This window comes from Phyllostomus hastatus, unplaced genomic scaffold (assembly GCF_019186645.2).
Source record: "Phyllostomus hastatus isolate PE091 unplaced genomic scaffold, TTU_PhHast_1.1 phas_scaffold_93, whole genome shotgun sequence".
Taxonomy (NCBI): Eukaryota; Metazoa; Chordata; class Mammalia; order Chiroptera; family Phyllostomidae; genus Phyllostomus; species Phyllostomus hastatus.
The window spans coordinates 37736893-37759943 of record NW_025334042.1 but is presented as its reverse complement, the minus strand read 5'-3'; the positions used below and the strand labels follow the sequence as shown (position 1 = coordinate 37759943).

The following is a 23051-nucleotide window of genomic DNA, read 5'->3' as shown; positions in this document are numbered from 1 at the left end:
TCTCTGTCTCCTGGGTATGAGGTCATTTCATATGACTCTGTATCAAAAACTTCATAAAACATCAGTGTTAACTTGAGGGGTTTAATTTTTCATAGTTTTATATTTTCTCTGTTCTAGTCTCCAAGTGAAGCAAATCAATTAAATGCTGTTACAAAAAGGAAAAGAAAGAGTGTAAAAATGACTACTAAATAAATATATAGAGAGGAGAGGAGCTAAAGGGGAATATTAACTCCATATGGCTCTGAATATGGCACAGAAAAGCTTAGAGAAGAGTACCTCTTTCTCATTTTAGATAAAAGAATTCTGAGGATTTACTTAGATAAGGGAAGAACAATGATGATAGTATCATATCTTACTGTCCGAAGCCATGAATAACCTTCACAAAGTGGGCGAAGTGACAGTCTACAAGCATTTGAGGACCTCAGTGTGTGCCGTAAGTGCAGTCTGCCTGATTTCCTTTAACCAAAGAATGCTCACTGACTTGTTTTATCATTTATTTTTTCCTGTGATAGATCCTTGTTATGTTATTTCTAGAATTATTACCATGCAAAAGGAAAATAATCAGATACCTGAATTTGTCATGATAGGGATGATCATAGATTTACTAGATGAATTAAATCTAATTGCTGCATCACTCAAAGTGAGTTTTATTTCCATGTATTATTAACTTTGTTTCTTACAGTGCTTATATAAGAAAAACAAAATATAATGATACTTCCATGAAAAGATTCACAAGATAGCTCTCTCATGATTACAAGGATTATTGGCATTTTCACACTATTAGGGTACCAAATTTTTAAAGCAGGTATTTACAAAATAACATTTGATAGACAGTAATATCTGCATTGTGTTCTATCTCCTAAAATTTCACTAAGTTGATATCTAGGAAAAAGCTTGTGCCACAAACATGGGAATAATTGGAGAGAAAAATTGTGTAAGAGATTGTGTCAAAAAAAGATATAAAGTAGCAGAAGGCAGGTTAAAGAGAAGACAGTTTAAAGTAATGACATGTTCATGGAAGTGTATTTGTATACCTCATGATGGTACTTGCAATGCATTTAGGAGTAGTAGCCTATTTTAATTTAAAAAACAACAACAACTTCACTCACTGTCTAAGGGATGAAGATTTTAGAAAAAAATCTTGCTTTTCTGTTCCCCATATGAATAAAGAACTTGTTACAGAACAAAACAGAAAGAAGATGTTTTAAACCAATAGAAGACTGGATGGTAAAGCTTTTTTTGATAAAGGATAGAATAAGAGTATATCAAATATTCTAAAGGGGGAGGCTAAGGAATGGGCATCATTTTACAGTGGGGGGAAAAGAAAAATCAATTGCCTAATGGGGAAATATTTCCCTTTGCCAAAATATTCATTTCTTAATTTAGGTTTTCAAAAACATATCTAGAAATCAAAGGGTTCCTGAAAAATACTTCAGTTTTACTTTAAAAGAGCCTCAGCTACTGTTTATCAAAAGAACATTTTTCTTGGAAAAGTATATCGATATTATTTTCATAGTAGAATATCATTTTTTTGTTTCTATAGTTTACTGACTCTAATGATATGTCATTATAAATTTTGACCTAAAGTGGGTCAATCAGAGATACTAGTTCACTGTAGAAATGATAATTTTCTTAAAAAACTTAAGCGTCATCATGAACCAATGAAATAAATGTTAAGAAAGCTTTGTATGTATGTCTTCCAAAAAGATATACTGATAATTTTAGTGAATCAGAGTTTGATTAACATTTCCTAAATGTTTTCTCCTAAGTGATATGTCATTTAAAATTTCTATGGAAACATTAGAATGTTGTTGCTAATTTCTTTAGCAAAAGACTTCATATCAGTTTCAAATTCCAGACAAAGTAGTAACCTCAGTCTGATGGGCTCTGAAGAATGCTGCTCCTTTTGCGTTCGGGGTGCTAATGATCTAGAATTATGTAATATGGTCATCCAGGACTAAGAGACCAGGGCCTACATCTAATTACTTATGGGAACAGGGCATAGCTCTTACCATTTTTGCACCATATCTTCACCATCTATGAAAAATAAAAAGACTAAGTTATCTCTAAAGTCTAAGTCTTTATATGAATTATTTTATTGATCAAAGAGTTTTAATTCAGCACTACTCAAAGTACTGTGATGAGGTCAGGAGCTTGTACTAGGATGTCAATCAGAAAACTGCTTCCTTCATCTGGAAACTTATGCAGTGAAAAAATGTCAGCTGAATTAAAGTGAGTTTAGCAAGCTCCTTATGTCATGGAAGACTTGTAGCAGTATACAGACTGGTCTGGGGGACCTATTGTCTGAACACTTTATATAACAATGTAAACATCAGTAGTCTTCAATCCTACAGCAATTGAGAGGCGTGAAATAGTTTTCAGGCTTCATCATCATACCTCTGAAACATGCAATTGGCTGTTCCTTAAATTATTGAGAGACTATATGCAGAGTGTAACCTCCTCAAACCAAGGAAGCTTGAAGAATAAACCCTGGCTATGGTTATTGTGACTTTACCTCCAAACTTAAAATTAGGACATAGGTCTGACAAAAACAAGTGTCTTTATAGGTTTTCAAACTAAAACAAGCTATTTAAATAAATAGCGAGACATATGCAGGAGGGTTAAAATCATTGGAAGGATTTTGCATCTCTCTTAATAGAGATCTATAAAGTGAAGAAAAAGAAATACCTTTTGTTAGTAGACAGAAAAAATACTTGAAATATGAAGGTCCTAGAAAATTAAGAGCAGGATATATTGCAGTATACGTATAAGCCTAATAACTGAGTACAAGAATTGTCATTTCAGAAGTTTCTATTTGTAGAAATTATAATGCAATGAATCCGTATATTTGTTCATTAACATTGTCTGAAAATTATATTTAAAATTAAAAGAAACAGCCATGACTGGTATGGCTCAGTGGGTTGGGCATCGTTTCACAAGCTGAAAGGTCTCTGGTTTGATTTCTGGTCAGGGCACCTGCCTGGGCTGTGGGCCATGGTCCCTGGTTGTGGGCGTGCAAGATGCAGCCAGGTGATATTTCTGTTGCACATCAATGTTTCTCTCACTCTTTCTCCTTCCCTTCCCCTCTCTAAAAATAAATCAATAAAATCTTTAAAAAATAAAGTATCATATCTCATCCTACTTATTATATAATCATGGTGTTTAAGTTAGATATAACAGAATATTTTCCACATGTATTTTAAATGCTAAATATTTACACACAGAAAAGCTAAAGAGAATGTAGATTCTTCCTAAGGGTGAAATGGCTACATAAGTAGATGGTGTTTTCATTATTCAGGTGCTTCATGGCACGCATTTGGTCAGAGCTCACTGATTATATAAACAATGGTGGATGGAGCATTATAAGTATCTAATTTTAAATTTGGATGTTGTTTTGAAATAAGTGTAAATTTCACCAAAATATGTATAAATCATTTAACCATCAATTCATTTCACAAATATTGACACCTACCAACACTCTGTCTTTCACCCCTCTGTAGTTATTTGCTTGTTGAATAACTTTCGTCTCTCTCCATGCACACACACCCATACACCACATCTCTATATACATTACTTCCTTTTAAATGTCTTTTAGTGCTTCTGACTCTGACTGATGTAAGATGTTATTTTGAACATGCCAAAGCATCTAAACGGCTCCAGCCTTTTCTTTTCATCCTGCATTCCTTGATAAGTGGCAAAGCTTCCCACTTATCAGTCACTCAAAGTGACTGTAGCTGTCAGTTGTGTACAAAGCGCAATCAGTTTAGAAGCGGAGACACCGGCATTTTTCTTCTCAGCTTGAAGCAAACACGTTTTGACTGCTAGTCATTCAATTTTAAAGCATCCTCAATTAGGGGCGGATGAAGATATAAAGAAAACACATCCTGCACACCTCCAGACCAGGCAACAGGAAAAACTTATTGTTATCTCTGGATTTACCTTACAGCAGCACGGTCCCTCCTTTTCTTCTGACTGCATGACAAGCCACCCTCTACCATGAAAAAATTGCCGTAATATATTACATTACTACTTTGTGAACCCTGTCTTTAAGACTGTTTATGTTTCTTTTGATCTCCCCCTCTTGAATCACCCCATGGAAATTCAAGTAATTTACTTTTAAAATTAAAACAAGTTTGTCCACTTACTTTGTTTGTTAGTGAACAACTTTCTAGTCAACGAAAACATAAAATCCAACTGAACAATGAAAAGAAGGAGGAGAAAAGTTAGTCAGAGAAAGGCCTATGAGAGAGAAAAATTGAAAAGGATGAAGGAAATGACTGGAGGCTATGTCAGATGGGCGAGCAGCAGGTATGGATGCAGGTATTGGCAAAGTTGTGGAAAGGAATACAGAGGTAGGAGTAAAAAACTGTATTCAGAATTAGGTGGTGGGATGGTAGAAGACAACTTTTTAAAATTTATATCTTGGTAATAAATTTAAAAAATGAAGGAAAATAATGATTTAAAAGTTATAGAAACTTGAGTGTATGTATACACACACATTAATACAAATCTCTAAATATAATGTATTATATAAAAATTGGCTTATAACTAATTTGAACTCTTTTAGTTAAACATATGTATATACTATGAAAGAGGTGACTCTGCTAATTTCCTTTTTAAGTATAACAAGTTTGCCAACATAAAATAATTCTTCTTAAACTATTGTATTCTTTATAAACATGGTGTCCATTTTTTGGCATTTGTTGATGTAGATCAGCTATATGCAACATTTGCTTATGTGAAACATATCTTTCCTCCACTTATATACATTAACCTCCCTCACTAATAAAAGATCACTCTTTTACCTGGCTTACTGTAGAAAGAAAACCAAATCACTTAAACAAACAAACAAACAAATCTCCTGCCACATTTGCCAGTTGAGAAGATTAACTCAGTTTGATAAGATCAATTATTCTTATTTTCTAGAAATTATCTGAATTGAATCACTTATTGCTACTCCATTAAGGAGAAAGAGAAAGAAGCCACCTTTTCTGTTTACATGATACTCAACTGTCAGGTTCTCAGAAGTGTGCACACACACACACACACACACACACACACACACTCCTCAGTTCCACTGCCTGGAAAATGGAGATAATGCCATAACTTATCTGATTCCTTGTGATAATTATATGAAATGACTTCTTCAGAAAGATCAGCACTTAAGAAGCAATGGGCTGCTCCTTCTTACCAGTATAGTACCAGGTACAAAATGATTTTACAAATCATATTCAGCACAGAGAATGTTCGTTATCTAGTTTGATAGCTCCCTAAACACCTATTTGAATCCCTGGAGAAAATTATTGTCTAGCTTATTATATACACTACAGAGTAGATGATATGATCTCACTTTAATGAGTCATTCATTTATACGTTCAATAAATATTTTGAAGTTCTTATATGCCAGGAACTATTACGAGTACATCACAGTAGTGATGAAGACATAAAATCTTTGACCCCACAGAATTCATTGCCAGTGTGTATTGTGATAGTGGTTAGAAGTACAGCCAAAACCAAGTAAATGTAAGTGTATAATTAGCACTGTGGAGAAAAGCAAGGGTACAAGTGACAGAGATGCCCGGGGGATGCAAGACCATGTTGATTGGCTGGTCAGAGTCAGCCTCCCGGAAAACAGTGCATTTGAAGAGATACCTGAATAAAGTGAGGGTCTGAGTTACATGATGACCTGAAGCAAGCTTTCTTGGCCAGGAGAATGATAAATGTAAATATCCTGTGCTAGAACATTTTGGGCATAGTCTTCACAACTGGGAGGGACATGTTGCTGGGGTGGAAGGCATGAGAGTTAGAGATTGGCAGTGGAGCAATGAAGGACAGCCCAATGTACTAAGGTGAGGAAATTTATTTCAAATGACTTAATTTTGAACATGGCTATAGCACAGTTAAATTTCAAAGAGCACTGCAGTAGCTATGTAAACAATCTACTTAGGGGGTCGGTAGAGGAAATAAGATAACCGACTTGGTTTGGAGAGAAAAGATGGTGAATTAGTCTAGGAGAGAAAAGATGGTGATTTAGACTAGAGTGATGGTGGGAGAAGTTGGTCAATTGATAGATTTCAAGGGTATAAACCAATGCTGATGGGTTAGTTGTGGGGTATAAGAGAATGAATGAGAGGATTCAAGGATAGCTTCTAGGTCTTTGGCAACAACTAGGCAAGTGGTATATTATTCATTGTTGTATAAACAGAGAAATAGTTTGGGAAGGATAAAGGTTCTGTTTTGGAAATATGAATATTGAGTACCTATCAGTTATCTATTTAAATGAACTAAGCAGGCATTTGGATATTGGACTCTGTGGTCCAGGAGAGAGATGGAGGATAAAAAGATGAATCCTGGAGTATTATCTTTACGACAGTATATAATGTCGATGGATGAGATCATGCAGGACGTAAGTGAAGACAAAGAAGTCAGATGTTGGAGAACTACAGCAAATTATCCTTTTAAGAATGGGAAAGAATCCACCAAATGAGACTGAGAATGAGGAGCAGAAAGTTTAAATGTAAAGCAGATTATGATTTTTTTAAAGGTCAACTAAAGAGTGTCACAGGAAAGTGGGAGTGATCAATTTTATTAAATGATGCTGTGAGCACAAGTGTAGTGAAGACTGTGAATTTACCCCTTGTGGAATATTCATAGAAGAAGAAGTAATTTCAGTTTTTCTTTCTGCTCTCCTTACAGGGAACACTTGGGACCATCCTAGTGTCCTAAAGGCAACCACCGCATTCTGTCTTTCCTTATCCATTGTACTGACTGTGAGCCTTTCTTTTTCTGAAGATAACAGTCACATAGAGACACACCTACACATGCAGTAAAAGTTCAATTAGCTTTTCATTGACCATAGTTACATAAAATTTGCCAGCCTTTGAGTAGAAATTAGTATTGTCATTAGAAGGCGGAAGCAAATTTGCCCTGTGCTAGGGGGGTCTGAAATATGTATCTTGACTCAAGATGTAACTACTCTTCATAGAATAATTTGTTTTATGGCAACACTCTGTTAATTTCATTGGCACCTAATTTTCTACCTACTTATCAACTGTCTTCAAAGACAGGAGACAGAAAATCTTTCTAAAGATTTTTTTGAGCGGTCCTTGCTACAGCGTTTATTTTACCACACTAATGCATAAACCGAGATGAAATACAAGAGCTTCATTTTAGACTAATACATTGACTTATGGCCTATCTATTCAAATATGTTGTTAACTTGCTCTGTTTTGTTTTGTTTCTCCCTATTTGATAATTACATTCCCAGGGTTTTGTCTAAGCACTGGGGACCTTGTTTTGTTAACCGATTAAAATATGGACTGCAGAGCATCAGTGAGGAACAGTGTTCAACTTTTTCCACACACCATGTTGTCTAGGGAAAGACTGCAAAGCTGTGGAAACACTGCTGTCAGCCTGCTCTCTGGGCTAACTCAGTGGTTCCAAAATGCCCATATTAAATTAAATGAACACAGGCTTCACTTTAGAATCATGTTGCAAAGATTGGAGAGAGAAGAAACACAGAAACAGCACAGATATGGGAAAGCAGAAAAAGAAAATCCATGAGGAAGATCATTTGAGATTCCACATAGAAAATGAGGGGAAAAAAATCTGTTTCCATGAAATGTACTCTTGATGTTTTCAATGACGAGCCCACATTAGGATAAATGGGTTACAGAACCAGGATTAAAACATTTAAAAGCTGTTGTCCACATCACATCAAATAAAGTTTTTCCAACTAGGGTCTTCATAATAATATTAAAAGTTTAAAATATCAAAGTTACAGTTTAAAATTTTATATAAATATAACTCCTATTTTACTTGATAAATTTATCAAAATGAGAAGAAGATTCAAGAAACTCTCCATATCTATCTATGTCCCTTGTCCCCACTATCTTCCCATCAAAGAAACTAAAATATAAATTATATATTATATAAGCCTTAGAACTGTTAAAGTTTGGTTTTAGACCCTCAAGTTTTATTTTGCTATAATAGCTCATCCACTTTATAAAAACTCCTTCATTCTTAGTCACTGGTTATTGTTTTGAATATTTTCTCTTATTTAAAAAAATTCCAAAAATTGATGCCCCGAATTACCATCCAAGTTGATAACCTAAACATGTATTGAGTACCTCCATTATTTCCCGAGGTACTGAATACATGCTTAAAATGATATTAAAATGATAAATTATAAAAACAAATACATTTATAAACCTGTATCACTTAAGATGATAGAGAATAAGAATCATGCCCAGGCAAGAAACTTGACCCAATTTCTGTAAAATTGAGAGCAGCCGTAGAATTTTAACCTATGGGAGTGGGTGGAACAGACTGGAGTATACATACATGGAAGGGGTTAAGTGCAAATGGAGCATAATGTGCCTTCAGGGTTCCCCAGAGGCCTCCCCTCATTCCCGCAAAAAATCTTGGGACTTGCAATCTCAGGTATGGGAGGGGGTAGGAGTGAGACCTGGGTTGAAAACAGTAGTATTCATTGAAACTGGGTCTCATCAGTCCACCTGTACTCCAGCTACATCACAGGCCCTCAACAAACTGAACAGTCTGAGGAAACTTAAGATAGCTACCCTGATCACGGGTATCTCAGAACAAAGACACTTCTTTATCTGTATGCAGAGTTCACGTAATGTATGACCAGCTTCCTGTTCTCCCTGAAGCAGTGCCCACCTGTCGATAAGCCCCATTCACAGTCAGAGCTCCCAATACATTTTTTCTTATCTCATTCTTAAATCTGAATGGGTAACCATTTTAATGCAAGTGGAACTTGAAGCTGAACGAGAAGCATCAAAAGCCAAGTGAAAAATAAAGAAAAAGGTAATTTAAGGAGATGCAAGTTTAATTTTTTAAAAACATCCTCACATTTGCATAGCCTGAGATATTCCAGGAGAAATAATCCATTACACAAGAATAGAATAACCTAAAAAAAGAGTTATCAGGGAACAAGAAGAAGCTCATGAAAATTAAAAAGGCAATTTCTCAAAGTAGATTCAATTAAAAAGTTTAAAAATAAAGTTTAGGCAATCCCCTAGAAAGAATCAAGAAACAGAGACAAAAAACATGAACAATAGGAAACATAGTTATTAACCCAGAAAATATAGTATCTGCCTAATGGGAGGTCCAGAGAGAACTGGGGGAAAAAAAGGGATAAATGTCAAACAAACAAAAAAGTAAAGAGAGAGAAAGAAGTTTATTTTCCAGAGTGAAAAACACAACTCTTCAGATGAAAAGATTCATGGTGTTTACAAAATAATAAATGAAAGATATCTGCACACATCTCAGCGAATGCCCCACTGAAAGAGACAGACAGGGCCCCTCGGTGAGAATATAGCCCAGCCGGCACCTTGACTGCAGCCCCATGAGACCCTGCGACTCAGACCCCGGTAAGCTGCTGAGATCCCTGGCCCCCAGCAAATGTGAGATAATAATTGTATGTTGTTTTTAAGCTGATATATTTGTGGTAATTTACTATGAAATAAAAGTTAAGACAAAAAAAGAGCTTCTAAAAGCTTTCAGAAAGAAAAATATTGGTCACCACCACCAATAAAAAAATCAGAACAACATCATATTTCTCTTAGATACTAGAAGATGATGACAATGGATTTGAAATATAAAGAAAATGATTTCTAAATTAGTTTTATGTACAGTCAAACTGCCAATCAAGTGGGGGGTTAAAATGGAACATTATTACATATGTATACATTTTGGACATTTTAATCTCAGAAACTTTATATCCTAGGCATCCCCCTGCCCCTCCTTTTCTTTTAGGAAGTTTTTTGATGTGTTTCTGGAGCAAACCAAGGAGAGATACCAAGAAGGAGGATAATATTGGAGACAGTGATTCCAGCTCTGGGGAGTTATAATGGACATCCAAGAGCGTCAGCAGGACAAGCCAGCCCGCATGAACACAGGAGGGCAGAGGACAAAGGAGCGAGTATCACAGGGAGGGGGATTGTGGAAACTTGATTTATTCCCGTGGATACATAGAAATAATAAGGCAAATAACACAAGGAAATAAAAATAAGGGCAATTAGAAAGCACAAAGCTACACAGAAAGGAAAATAGGAGCATCCTGTTAAAACTATTCAGAAAACAATACATAGGTATATTTTAATGTAAGCATCATTTACTGATTTTCCACTTTTATAATGAACCAATTAGATAAAGCTAATACATACACACACATATATTGTATAAATTGAGAGTAAGCACGGAAGTCATGGAAACTGGAGATTGGAAGCAAGAGAAGAGAGATACCATCTTCCTCTGAGAAGGCAAATATCAAGAGACACTATGTAGAGATGAATGAACAAGAAAAGCAGTGTAAGTAAACTATTTAAAGTTTAGAAGTATTTATTGGGAGAACTTAAATCAATGACATCTATCTGAGATGAAAGAGGGGAGTACGAGGGGATGTCAGGCTGGCGATACAGGAACTAAGTAAATCCCAGTGTTTCCAAGTTAATGGAATTTAATGTTGATAGAAACAGCACTGGACACCTATACTAGAGGCTATGAAAATACTTTAAAGATTTTAAAGTAGTTCCTTCTGAGTAAAAGGACTGGGCTTTAGACAGTTGCTGTCATTACTCCCCTGTGCTCTTTTTGCCATGTGGCATGTGCTTTATAAATAAAAATGAAAAATATATGAATATTAGTCTGTCTTTATCCACAGAGACACACTTGTCTGGATACAGAAATAATATGAATGACTGAAATACTATCATTAAGTCATCATCAGGAGATGTATTTTAAAAAACGCTGAAAGGATTTAAAAGTAGCTCCCTTTTAAATCCTCTTAGGAGAGCAAAGATGGAGGTGCAATTCTGATCACTGATCTTTTAGAAGAGGTTGCCTACTCCTCAGAGAGGAAAGCCATCTGTAAAGCTACTTGTTTGCATCATGTCCCCATAGTTTTCTCCTCTACTAATCTATCTGAATGCCAAGGACTATATCCTTTCCAGCTGTGCTATATTTTATTTTATATGGCAAAACACTACCTGGTGCTCAAGGAGTTAATGCATTTCCCTCTCAGGTTGAAAAGCTACCTTAATTGCATGGTGCTTATTCTTGGCATTTCCAGTCTCCTAAGTAGACAAGGTTACTTTGCAATCTCTTTGTGCTCCTGTACTGTGTGTGGGGTCTTGCGAGGGGGGTGAAATGTTTCCAACTTACCACACTCGGAGAAAGAAATCATAAATCAGCAGGTCGGTCAGGTACTATGATTTCACCTTTAATGTTATTTTGTTTTCAATACAATGTTTTAATGGATTTCATTCTGCATAATAATTTATCAAGAATTACCAAAACTCTTCATAAACTCAGAGAACTTTGGCTCCAATAAAATAAAACCTTTGCCACAAATTGGTTGAGCCCATGACTACAACTTAATCATTCAATTGTACATGAGTCACATTGTATTTTTGCTTCATAGGGATAAGTTCCCAGTGAAAGAAAACTCATTTTAAAACTTTGGGCCATTAAGCCTTAAGTGGTAGAATATCAGTGAAATAAAAATGAACTGAGCCAAGATTCGAGAAACTTGGAATCCAGCCATTGTTCCACAAGTGAAAACTTCTGTTGATTTTGGGAAAATCTAACCTTCCTTGGTTTCAGTTTACAAATGTCAAAAAGAGAGATAGGCCTCAATAAAGGCTTTCTGAAAATCCCTTGTAATTCTAAAATCATATGGATTTGGAACACTGAATGCACAGTTTTCAGGGGCTACTGCCATGTAGATTATAATCATATGTTCCTAGAAATTCTCCTTCTGCTGGTAATATTCATTAAATTGTCCATCACCAGAAATGTAGAAAGAACACATTTTTTGCCGTAATGACTAGCAAAAAATATTAGTGTTGTGTGCTTGCTACACGCCAAGCACGATCCCACTGAATCCTCAGAGTAACCAGTTGTGATTTATGTGTTATAATCCCCATTATATAGATGGGAATAATGAAACTCAGAGGAATTAAGCAATTTTTCCCAAGATTGCATAGCAGATGAGGTGTGAAGATGCAAAGATTAAATTCAGGTATGTTTAATTTCAGAAAACTTTCTCTCTTATCTATGCAAAAAATTATTTAACACAATTAAAACTGTATTTCACACAGTTAGATATATTCTTATATCACCTAAAGAGCCAAGCTCTTTCCTATGCACTATGGAATATACACTGGCAACTGATAATACAAATGAACAGAGGTGAGAGAATCATCAACCCAAAACTATTATTGGGCCAGAACATGCTTAATTTATGAATCAAAAACAATGGTGCAGTTATTAAATATCAATTCTTTGCCTCCAAGCAAATACAATGAACAACAATTGGAAAAGATTATCAGAAGGGGAATGCAAAAGATTTAAGGAATCTATGAAAATTCGAACACTGAACTTTCAGTGTGGGAATCATGACAAATATTCATTTGACAAGTAGTACAATATCTTTAAATTTGCTCTTAGAAATATCTTAAATGAATTTCATAGTAAAGCACATTGTTGAGTTGGCCATGGTAGATGCAAATAAGAACATTATATTCCATTAAGTATTATTTAAAAAGAATAAAAAATGCAAAACTAGGACATGCTTCCCCAGCCCAAAGCTGCAGAAATTCTGTCCCATGGAGAGCTTCAAGATAAAAGGAAAATTGGGTGTCCAGGGATATTCAAATTGTCACCATAATGGAGGCTCAGCAGAGGTCACATTCACTTTAAAAAATTTTGGTAACAGTGAATGAAGTCAAGATGAACCATTGGTCTAGCATCATTGCTGGAAAGATGAACCACCCAACTATCAGTACTAGGAGTCAGTTGATTTAATATAAAAATAGATTAGTCAGAAAATAAAATTGCTAAAGAAATGGAGAATGTATGTAGCAGAAGCAATGGAGTAAAAAATATTACCCTAAAAACATCTAGAAAGATTTTCTCTATGACATAAATTTCATCTAATATACTAATATGCATTAAAAGTGAGCTAGATGCAGTAAGTAGAAATGCAAAAAAAAATGTTCTTTTTTTAAGGACAATTAAAGGAAAATATTGCCAAATAATAGAAAAGAAGACAGGCTTCTTGGTGTTCCTAAAATTAAGAATCTAATGAAGAAATGAACAAGTTCTAGAGGGATAATGGGATGTTTCTTGGCATTATGATGATTTTATTTGTAGAAGAAGCTGATTTATAGTCTTACAAAAAATAACAGAAAAATTTCTTAATTTTTCTTTTAATCTTGAATTATGTGTAAACCTGGTAAATGACTTTAACTCTATAAAGGCTTTATAAGGAAGTAGTGCAGATTGTGTCGAATTAGAATCATGAAGTTTTAAAGTTGAGGATGCCTTTGAAAGAGAGAAAACCAATTCATAAAGAATTGATCCTAAGTTATTAACTAAAGCTGATTAATTTGCTAAATCTTATGACATTCTCTCTTCAAATAACTAGAGTAAAATCTACTACCACTCTTTTTATCTGGTATTGAAAAAAAAAGAATAGGCCCAAATAAATTTTAAATAACCAGATCACAAAAATATGTGAATGTTTGTGCATATACACGCATACAAACATTAAATGATGTACTTCAAATAAGTAAACATGTCTAAATTAACTTTTCATTTAAAGAGATCTGAGTAAAAGAAGGAGAAAAATATTGGGGAATGTTGTCTTCCTGTCATTTAATAAATCCATCAATCCTGGAAATTTGTCTTGCTCCCTTACCTTAGATCAATCCAATCCACAGAGCACATCTATCTAGCCCATTTAAGGTATTGCATGCCTTTACCAATATTTGGACCAAATTAATGTGTTACGTATTTTAATTGAAACAGGAATTGTAAAGGCAGCCTTTTTTGTGGACTAGAAACATTGTGGTACACCACTCTATCAATAAAGGAACTGGAACACACTGTTTTCTCAAGTCCAAAGTAATGATAGAACAAAACATCAAAGAAAATGAAATCAAGATGAGTAACGTAACTTGGCATGTTTATTTCCATAAGGTCTTAAAGCTCCATATTTAAGAAAGAAAAAAGTAAATCAAATTCAAAATACTTAGGTATTTTCAGATATAAAAGGAATTTTAACCTCTGGTAAATTTTTATGTGAGCATTTGACTATATGCATTGAAAAAATACATTTTTATAATAAGATTAATTTTATATTTTATTTGCCTTCTACTACAGCAGGTTTGAGTTTTTTTTACTCTTCTTCCTCTTTGTCCCATGCTTCCAAGGGAAAGAAGCAAGTGGAAAGGAGAAAAAAAAAAGAAAAAAATTCTAAAACAGAAATATGATAAGGATTTGTGTGAGGAAAAAAACAGGATATATTTTATCTTTTTAATCTTTTGTTTCTACATATACCACTATATTAGTGCTTCCCATAACTGTTTGAACAATCTCTCAATAAACTATTTTAAATATATTGTGACTTTCATAACTATTAAGTGCCTGTAAGACTGCCCCAAATTAATAGTTTATAAAATAAGCTTTAGAACTATGCTCTTAGTTAATGAATATACTAGAAGCTCTGAAATGAATTCCCTTCAGACTGCCATCTTGTTTAGTACTCATTTTTTACCCCAAACATTCCCTACCTCCCAGACTTTTAAAAAATAATAGTTTGATGGGGTTTGACTCCATCAGTATCCTTTATCTGTACTATAACTAGAAAGAGGACAACTACACAGATACAACATCTCAACATTTCTCTTAATGTTCCCCCAGTTACCATCTCTGTGCACTAGTGGAAGCCATCGGCTTAACATTTTGATCAAATAAAAATTCTAAGCTTTTAAATTGCTCATACCTAGCAAAATTTCTACTACCAGTCAGAAAACATTGTCTTTGATCTTAACTCTACCTGTAACTGGCTGTGGGATCTTGGGCAAGTCATTCATTGTGGGTTCAGCTCTCTGGAGTACAGTCCCTACAGTCATGTCTTCTCTGGTGCAGATAACTGGAAGGCACTTTCTTTTCAAAATGCTCTGACTTATGAATTAGAGTGTTCTATGCTATGATGCAAATGCTATGGGTGGAGCAAGAATCCACCCATTTCAGCATTTGGTCATTATGACAGAGCTTAAAATCCACATTAGGAATGCAGTATTCATAATTGTGAAATAATTCCAAAAAAAGAACCAAAGGTGTTGGCTCAATTTAAATGGTCAAAACAAAGCTTAGCCTTCTATATATTTAGAATATGGATTTAGACATATTTTTGCAATTTTATTTGACAAAGAACTCTTTGAGTCTCATAAAGCATTGTGAGAATTTAAAACCATTTGTGCCTGCATCAAAATACAGTGAAACCAAGTGATTTGCAAAGGGCCATATCTCTAATCATGGAATTGTATCTTATTTAAAATAAGAAATTGCCATAATATGATAATAGTTTTATTATCATAGATTTTCAATAAGTAAAAATGCTTTAAATCTAGATAACCTGATACCATCCACTAAAACTGTGTTCAAAGTCAGCATAGTTAGACTGAACCTGGAAATCCCATAAATAGTTTTAAACCATTGAACAACCACACTCCACATATAAACTGATGGATCATATCACATTAGAACTGCGCTTCTTCTAATTACAGCTAAGGAAAGGGAAGACTTTGGGCTGGATCAGCTCACTGATGTTTCTGTCTCATTGAAGCTGTGACCCATTCACTGAAATCTCGGGGAGGACAAACCTGAGTAAACACTGTAGGCTGCATAAAGAAATTAAGTGCCTGACCCAGTTAGATAAAATGGAATAAACTTTTTGGCAAAGATACCTAAACATGACTAACAAAGGAATCAGATAATTTTGACCCATTTTCTTCTGTCATTTATACTATTCAAATTTAATAACATATGTTGGATTATCAAGATAAAACCTGGAAAGCATGATGAATTTCTCTCTAAATAACCTTACTGCACAACAGTTACCTCCAGATGGATGATGTTACACAGGGTTGGATTCCTGGGTCCACGACCTAGGCTCCTTTTCTAGACGGTTAGAGCAAGTAAGTACTGAGCACTTTCTATTTGTCTTGACACTGGGCTAAAACTATCCATCTATGACTTCATTGCGTCCTTATAAGTACTCTATGATGTAAGTGCTTTCAGAAAGGGAATTTTCAGGATGGGATACACATTTTGTCAAAGTTTGTGCAGCAAGTATTTGGTGGAGACAGGACACCCCTGGCAAGTTCCCTTTTCCTTTCATTACCAATACAGCTGCTTTATTTCTTCTTTATTGATGCTCTTCCTCATTGCTAACGTTCATGTAGGAAAAATAACAGGCTAAAGAGCTCTCAGTCTTGGTTTCTTCTGGCAATAGTAACGGTGAGATTCTACGGGAACACGAAACCATACACTCCCTAACTCCCACCTTTATCACACCCAGCTCTTGAGTGTACAGTAAAGTTCTCACCACTACTGCTCTTAATCAGTGATTTTCAACCTTTTTCATCTCACGGCCACATAAACTAATTAATAAAATTTAGCAGTACAGCAAAAAAAATTTTTTGCTCATCTCACAAAAAATAACTATATTTTTGATTAATTTACACCAGGCAGCTAGTGTGTTGACTGTTGTCATTTTTTATCTGATGATCTAAGAGATAAGAGGCCAGTGTCCCTGAATAAATAGTCAGGTATTGCATGTTTTAAAAATTCTTGTGGTACACAAGTTGAAAATCGCTGCTCTAAATGAAAACTCGCCACACCTTTCTGCTTTGGTTCCCCTGCACCTCTCTCATGAAGAAAACTTTCAGGACTTTCGGGCATACTTTGAACATTAAACCATAGGGAAAACAAAACATTTCTAACATTAATTTCCCCCTCAATATGGGATGAAAAGTACTGTCAGCTTGCTGAGGCTGAAGCTCCCGGTGACAGAGGGCCACCATTTGCATCATTTTCCTGACGCAGGAGGCATTGAGTCACGAATTATGCTGAAAGTCATTTTTACTCTGTAGAGTGTTTCAAGTAGGTCCAACTAAAAATGAGAAACAAAACATTTTTCATTGGGAGCATGCATGAAATTGTGATTTCTGACCTGGATCTGTTGCTGAAGCAAATTGATTTTGTGTTGCTGCTGCAGAAGTTGCTGCTGCTGTCTGGCAATCTGTGGAGAGACGGCACAGGAAAGTGTTAAAGTGTGTTGTAGTCCTGGGGGATATTACCAGTGTTCTGCTTCTCAAAGTTTGACTTGGCACCAATTATTAAGATGATGCAAATAGATGTACTTGTGTCTCTGTGGTCCTAGCAATTTATCCTTAAGTAGGATCAAACAAGACATTCAGTCTTTAGGAACATGTATGGTTCTTTTGGCCTAGAACAAATGAAGCCCTAAGACACTACAGCAATGATCTAATCCAGTTTGAAATGTTAGTTTCAAAAAACCTCACTTCCTGGAAATATGTTAAGAAGCCACTGTCTCAGATATTTTCAGCTGTATTTTATGAAAGAAAGTATTGATTAAATGGGGTTTGGGAATCAACGAGTTCAGAGTAGCACAAAGTATTGTAAGATACTTTATTGATGTTATAATTTTTGTGATCTTAGTGATGTTATAATTTTTGTGTTTATTTGTTTCTTGCTAAAATACTGTCCTCATTTCTGCTTCCCACAAACCTCTAAACTGCCAACTCCTCCACACACCCCATTCTGGTGGCGCTCCCATTCTCAACTAAAATGATTCTTCATAAAGTGACCAGTCGCTTCTATTTTTTAAAAATTCTGAAGCATTTTTTATTCCTCATCTTTTGACCTCTCATCAGAAGTCAACACTCCAGTGCTTTCAATGATCCTGAACCTTATCTTTCAGCTTCTGGGACATCATGTGTTCCTGCTTTTGCTCCTGCCTCTCAGTCTGTTCCTTCTCAGTCACCGTCAAAGTCTTTATCGGATGTTGTAGTTCTATAAAGCTTAATTTTAGACTCAATTCTTTTACCTCAATACCTACTTCTACATGTATGCCAAGTGCTTATAAATTTGTTTATCTAGACCAGACCATTGCTTCAAGCTTCGGACTCATTTATCCAATGACATTCCCATAGGTACTTCAACCAACAGGTCCAAAACTGAATTCAGACTTACACTTTCATGGGGGCATCTGAAATGTTTTCTAAGCCAGTGACAGCACAATCACCCTCTTATGTGCTCTGATTACAATCCCTTCCTTATAAGTACTGTGCTATGGGTCATATATATTTTGTTCACCATTTGCAAAAAAGCCTGGAGCGAAAGGAGTACAGAATAAATAGTTGATGAGGAATGCTTGCTTGAATAGATGAGAAGAAAATTTTAGGCATTTCATTGCATCATAAAGGGTAAGTAATCTTCTCAAGAGATTTTAACATCACTCTCTTATAAATAAGCTCTGATTCTTATCCTCATCACAATCATTTTCATTAAAAAGTATATTTCCTTAAATTCAGTATCAGGAAGCTAAAAGTTCAGGATAAATATGATTCAAGCAGAGTCCTTTAGTATGAATGCAAGAACCCATATGAAGCAGATGGGTCTGCCTTGCTACACAATGAACTTTTTATTTCTCTTATGGATATTGGGACAACTATAATTATTTTAATACTTTATTTTATCTTAGGAATGTAGTGAAAATTATTTTTTTCTGAGGAAAGGTAAAAAAGGATATGAAAAGGGAGTATCACTTTTTCCTTACCCAGTTCTTTCCTCCCACATACCAATATTTCAGCTGGTATTTAAATCCTTTCATTAGCTTCTTAAGACTTTAATCAAGAAACTGACCACTTCATACCCTCTACCCTTATTCCTGTTCCAAGTTACCATTTCTTCTTGCCTGGATTGTTGTGATAGCCTCCTACTTACTTTTTTTTTGCTTCTGCCCTTGCACCCTAAAACCTATTATAAACTAGCATCTGGAGAGATCCTTTGAAAATATATAAGTTGTGTCATATTATTCATTGTTTCAAAACACTGTCTCACTCAGACTAAAGGTCAGTGTGCCTGTAATGCCTGCAAGCCCAGTATAACCTGGCCACCTGCAACCTCCCGGACTTCATCTCCTCCTTCTCTTCCCTTTGTCTCTCTACTCTTGCCACACTGCTCTCTTGTCCCTTGAACACAGCAAGGATGTTCCTACCTCTCAATGATACTCCTGCCTCTGGACCTCTTGCTATCCCCTTGTCGGAACACTCTTTTCCTAGATAACTGCATTGCTCACTCCCTTACCTCCTACAAGTCTCTACCCAAACATGACCCTGTCAATACTGTCTTCCATGATCACTTGCTTTACAAGAGCTACTCTATCTGGCATCTTCATCCCCAATTCTCTGCTTTATTGCCATAATCCTTACCAACGTACACTACATTTTACTTTTTAAAAAATTTATCATCTGTCTCTTCCCAACTACAATTCAATATATGAGGGATTTTGGTCTGTTCCATTCTTTGCTGGATACCAATCACTAGAGCAGAACCTGCAATCAAATTGGTACTCAGAAGATATTTGTTAAAGAAATGAAGGTGGAATGGAATGCAGAGTATCATGGAAAGGCTAAGCAGTAAACAGGTTCATTAGTATCTCCCAGGGCTTTCAGAAGAAGATTAGTGTGTACAGAGTAGGCACACTCTATACTAAATATACTAAGTAGAGATTGTTAGAAGGAGTCAGAAAAGAAGTCCTCAGGAGATGATAAACCTAAACCTTAAGGAATGACTACTAAATGCTATTCAGAGATTTTTCTAAGGCATTTCATTATAGATAAAAATGACATCTTTTGAGCAGTTATGAAGCATCAAGTAGAGAGAATAAATGGAAAGAAAGGGGATCCCTTCTAATATAATCTGAATATTTCTTTACCTCTTTCAACTATGCTAGCTTATCCTTTAAAAGCTGTATTGAATACCCTTGACTAAACAATGGATCTTCTTCATTGTGGATGGTGAGTGGACTGAACCCAGAACATGGGATATTAAAGGGAGTTAGCCCACAAAAGATGAAACATCTCTATATGTAAGCTCAGCTTATGATACCCTCTATTTTCCCTTCTTATTACTACTGACTTTCCTTTAATAGTTTTTATGCTTTGTCTCCCATTCCCCACCACATATCAATTCTTCTGTATGTCAATTCTTATTCTCTGATTTCTGCTATTAGAGCTCCATAGAAGCCACACTCTGAAAGGCCAGCACTAAGAATCTAAATGATAAATCTAGTAATTCTTTGGTTCTAGATTTGTTCATTTTCTTATCTCTAGCCTCTACATAACGGTATCTCCCAAGGATCTACCCTTTAAGCCCTTTAAATCTGCCACTTCTCTGCACGCAAAAACTGAGCCCGATATTAATATGGCTTTCTCTGGTATGTCACTGAAATCTGAGCTTAAGTGCCAAACCCAATCTAAGAAAACATTACTTTACCATATAAATCAATATTTATCAAATCACTTTTCTTACATTTCTTCACATTACTTATCACTACTTAAAAATATTTTGTTAATGTCCTTTTTTTCTTTGTTAATCATATCTTTCCACTAGAATTTTGGGGCTTTGTCTTTCTGATTCATGGAGGTAGCCTCAGCAGTTGGGAAAGTGCCTGGCATGGAAGAAGCACTTGGTTGAACAGGTGAATAAAACTGATCTGCTCCAGTGTTTTAAGCTCTCACCTCTACATAGAAAATCTAAAACATTTAGCTCAACCCTGCCTTCCAAGCCATTGATTGACATTTCTACCTGTCTCTCATGTGCCTTCAGAGGGACAACCTGACAACAGCTCTAATTCAATATAATCCATCCCTCACTGTTCCAAAGTTGCCTTTCCCCTGACTTTCCCAATTACTCAGGATCAACACTTTTTTCCTCTGCCTTTTGCCCACTCAGAAAACTCAACTAACCATGAATTCTTCCAGCTATTTACTCCTTTCTTATTTTTACCCATGGTCATTACCCTATCTAGTTTACATTCTTTCTGTTTCTTGTTACTTCAAATTCCTGCCCTGTAATTGAAAATTTACTTCATTTGGTGAATCCTATCTTTCTTCAAAGCTCATAACAAACCACTTAAATGAAATCTTTTATAATGTCCCTGACTGGAAATGTTCTCTTGACTCTCCATGTTTCTTTTTGGTAATTCTCATATGACTTACCAGCATCTGACCTTGATTATAATTACCTCCATGTTACATAGCGCTAAAGTAGTTGATGACCTTCTTCAGATCAGAGTTTGCGCTGGTGTTTTGCCCTTTTATTTATTTATGTGGGGGAAAGGGGAGAGAGGCTTTAATTGCTCTTTGTATTCCTAGGAGAGTGATATAAATAGCACACAAAACAAAGCAAAGGAATTTGACTTTGTCTCTAGTTCTTACTCACCTGTTCTTGTTGCTGCTTGGCCAGCTCCATCTGCTGGCGCTGCTTCTCGATCTGAGATGCAGCCAGTTTCTTCTGCTCATCATGGGCAGCCAACAACTGCTCTCGTAGGCTGGTCAGCTGATTGATCATACCCATGAGCTGCCTCTCCTTCTCAGCTAGGCTTTCGGGAGTCCCTGAAAATAACACAGCAATAAAACATATAAGAAAGGATACATGAGATGAGAGTACTTTTTCAATGACAATGATTTTGTTGTATAGAGAACTGTTCCAAATATAAGGATGAGCACACAAACGATACTTTCTTTTGGATTTGAACTTAGCAGTAAAAAGTGATAGTTATTTACCCATAACAAAATATCAGAATGAATGAATATTATGATTGTTTAATTATTTATAACAATTATTTATAGCTTTCCTCCCCTTTATTGTACAAGTAAACCAGAAGCCGTAGGCTGACTAGCTACTATTTTTAATGTTCTATGTCAGAGCCTAAAGGAAATAAAAAGAAGTCTAAAGTGCAATTCTCCTGGACCTCCACAGTTTTTCAAATCAAATTAAAGAGGTAGTACAAAGACATGAAAATTTAATAACCATAATTATTAAGAGTTCCAGGTATTATTATCAGCGATATGATTCCTTAAAAAGAAACTTGAGGAATCAGAACTAAAGAAGCCCACATTAAAAGGGGAAAACAAGCTATTCGTCAATCAAATCTCAGCCTGGTTTCTCACATGCCACTCAGACTTTCTTCAAAAACAGAATATAGCTAGCAAAGAAAATATCCAAGTTTGAGATACAAATTTAGTCTATCATGAAATAATGTAATAGGGTTGAAAATGAACAGACCACATTATGGTCACCCAAGATTACAGTTAAATCTAAGATCTGAAGAAGTCATGGCAGTCACTTAAAACAAATAGCATGCTCAAGATTTGAAAGCACACCAGTGAATCATCTAAGTGGGGTTAACATACTTATTTGATACAATGGAAAGGTGAGCAGTTCACTGAAACAGAAACATTATCACTTTTAATTGTTCTAAAACTCACCAGAGATAAGACCCCTATGGTAAAGTAATAGCGGAAGGAGAGAACATACTTTTTAATTACAATTTTCACTTGAAACATAAGACACTAAGCACTGTTTTAATAATGCATTTGCCACCTGTATATGTAATTAGATAGAAGAATCTGTTACAACTCAGTCACCCTCCCCCATCCCACTGCACTTCTCCCTACCAATTTATATTGAAAAAGCATGTGCTTTTTAAAGAAGTAGTAGCTATAGTTAGTGGCTTAAAATTTTCATTTGCCCATTGGGAATGGAAATAAAGTTTCTAATGCAATTTACATAGGCTAGAAAAGAAACATCCATAAAAGAAATTCTGAGTGAATTTAAGGCAAGAATCATGCCTTATACTCCTGCCTTATTCATTGCAGGTACTCATTAGATAGACACTAATAATTTATTATATCTCAGATATTTGGATCCATCAAAAAGAAGGACACTTACTCAAAGAATAACTATGTGGCTATTAAAATTAGAATTCTAACATTGAAAAATCTAAGTTCTGGAAAGGTTTCTAAATTAAAATATCCAGCCCTGGCTGGTGTGGCTCAGTAGGCTGAGTGACGGCCTTCGAACCAGAGGGTTGCTGGTTTGATCCCCAGTCAGGGCACATGCCTGGGTTGTGGGCTGGGTCCCCA

General features: G+C 35.5%; 1 protein-coding gene across 6 annotated transcripts in view; it reads right to left on the bottom strand.

The window, feature by feature from the left end:
* The window catches only part of SOX5 (SRY-box transcription factor 5), a 930694-nt gene that overhangs the window by 176232 nt on the left and 731411 nt on the right, over nt 1-23051 (bottom strand). For all 6 annotated transcript variants that reach the window (XM_045829753.1, XM_045829752.1, XM_045829754.1 and 3 more), the window contains 2 exons: nt 21346-21518; nt 17048-17116 (listed from right to left, as the gene is read on the bottom strand). In XM_045829753.1, the coding sequence (XP_045685709.1) occupies nt 17048-17116; nt 21346-21518 (242 nt within the window). The remainder of the gene's footprint in view (nt 1-17047; nt 17117-21345; nt 21519-23051) is intronic.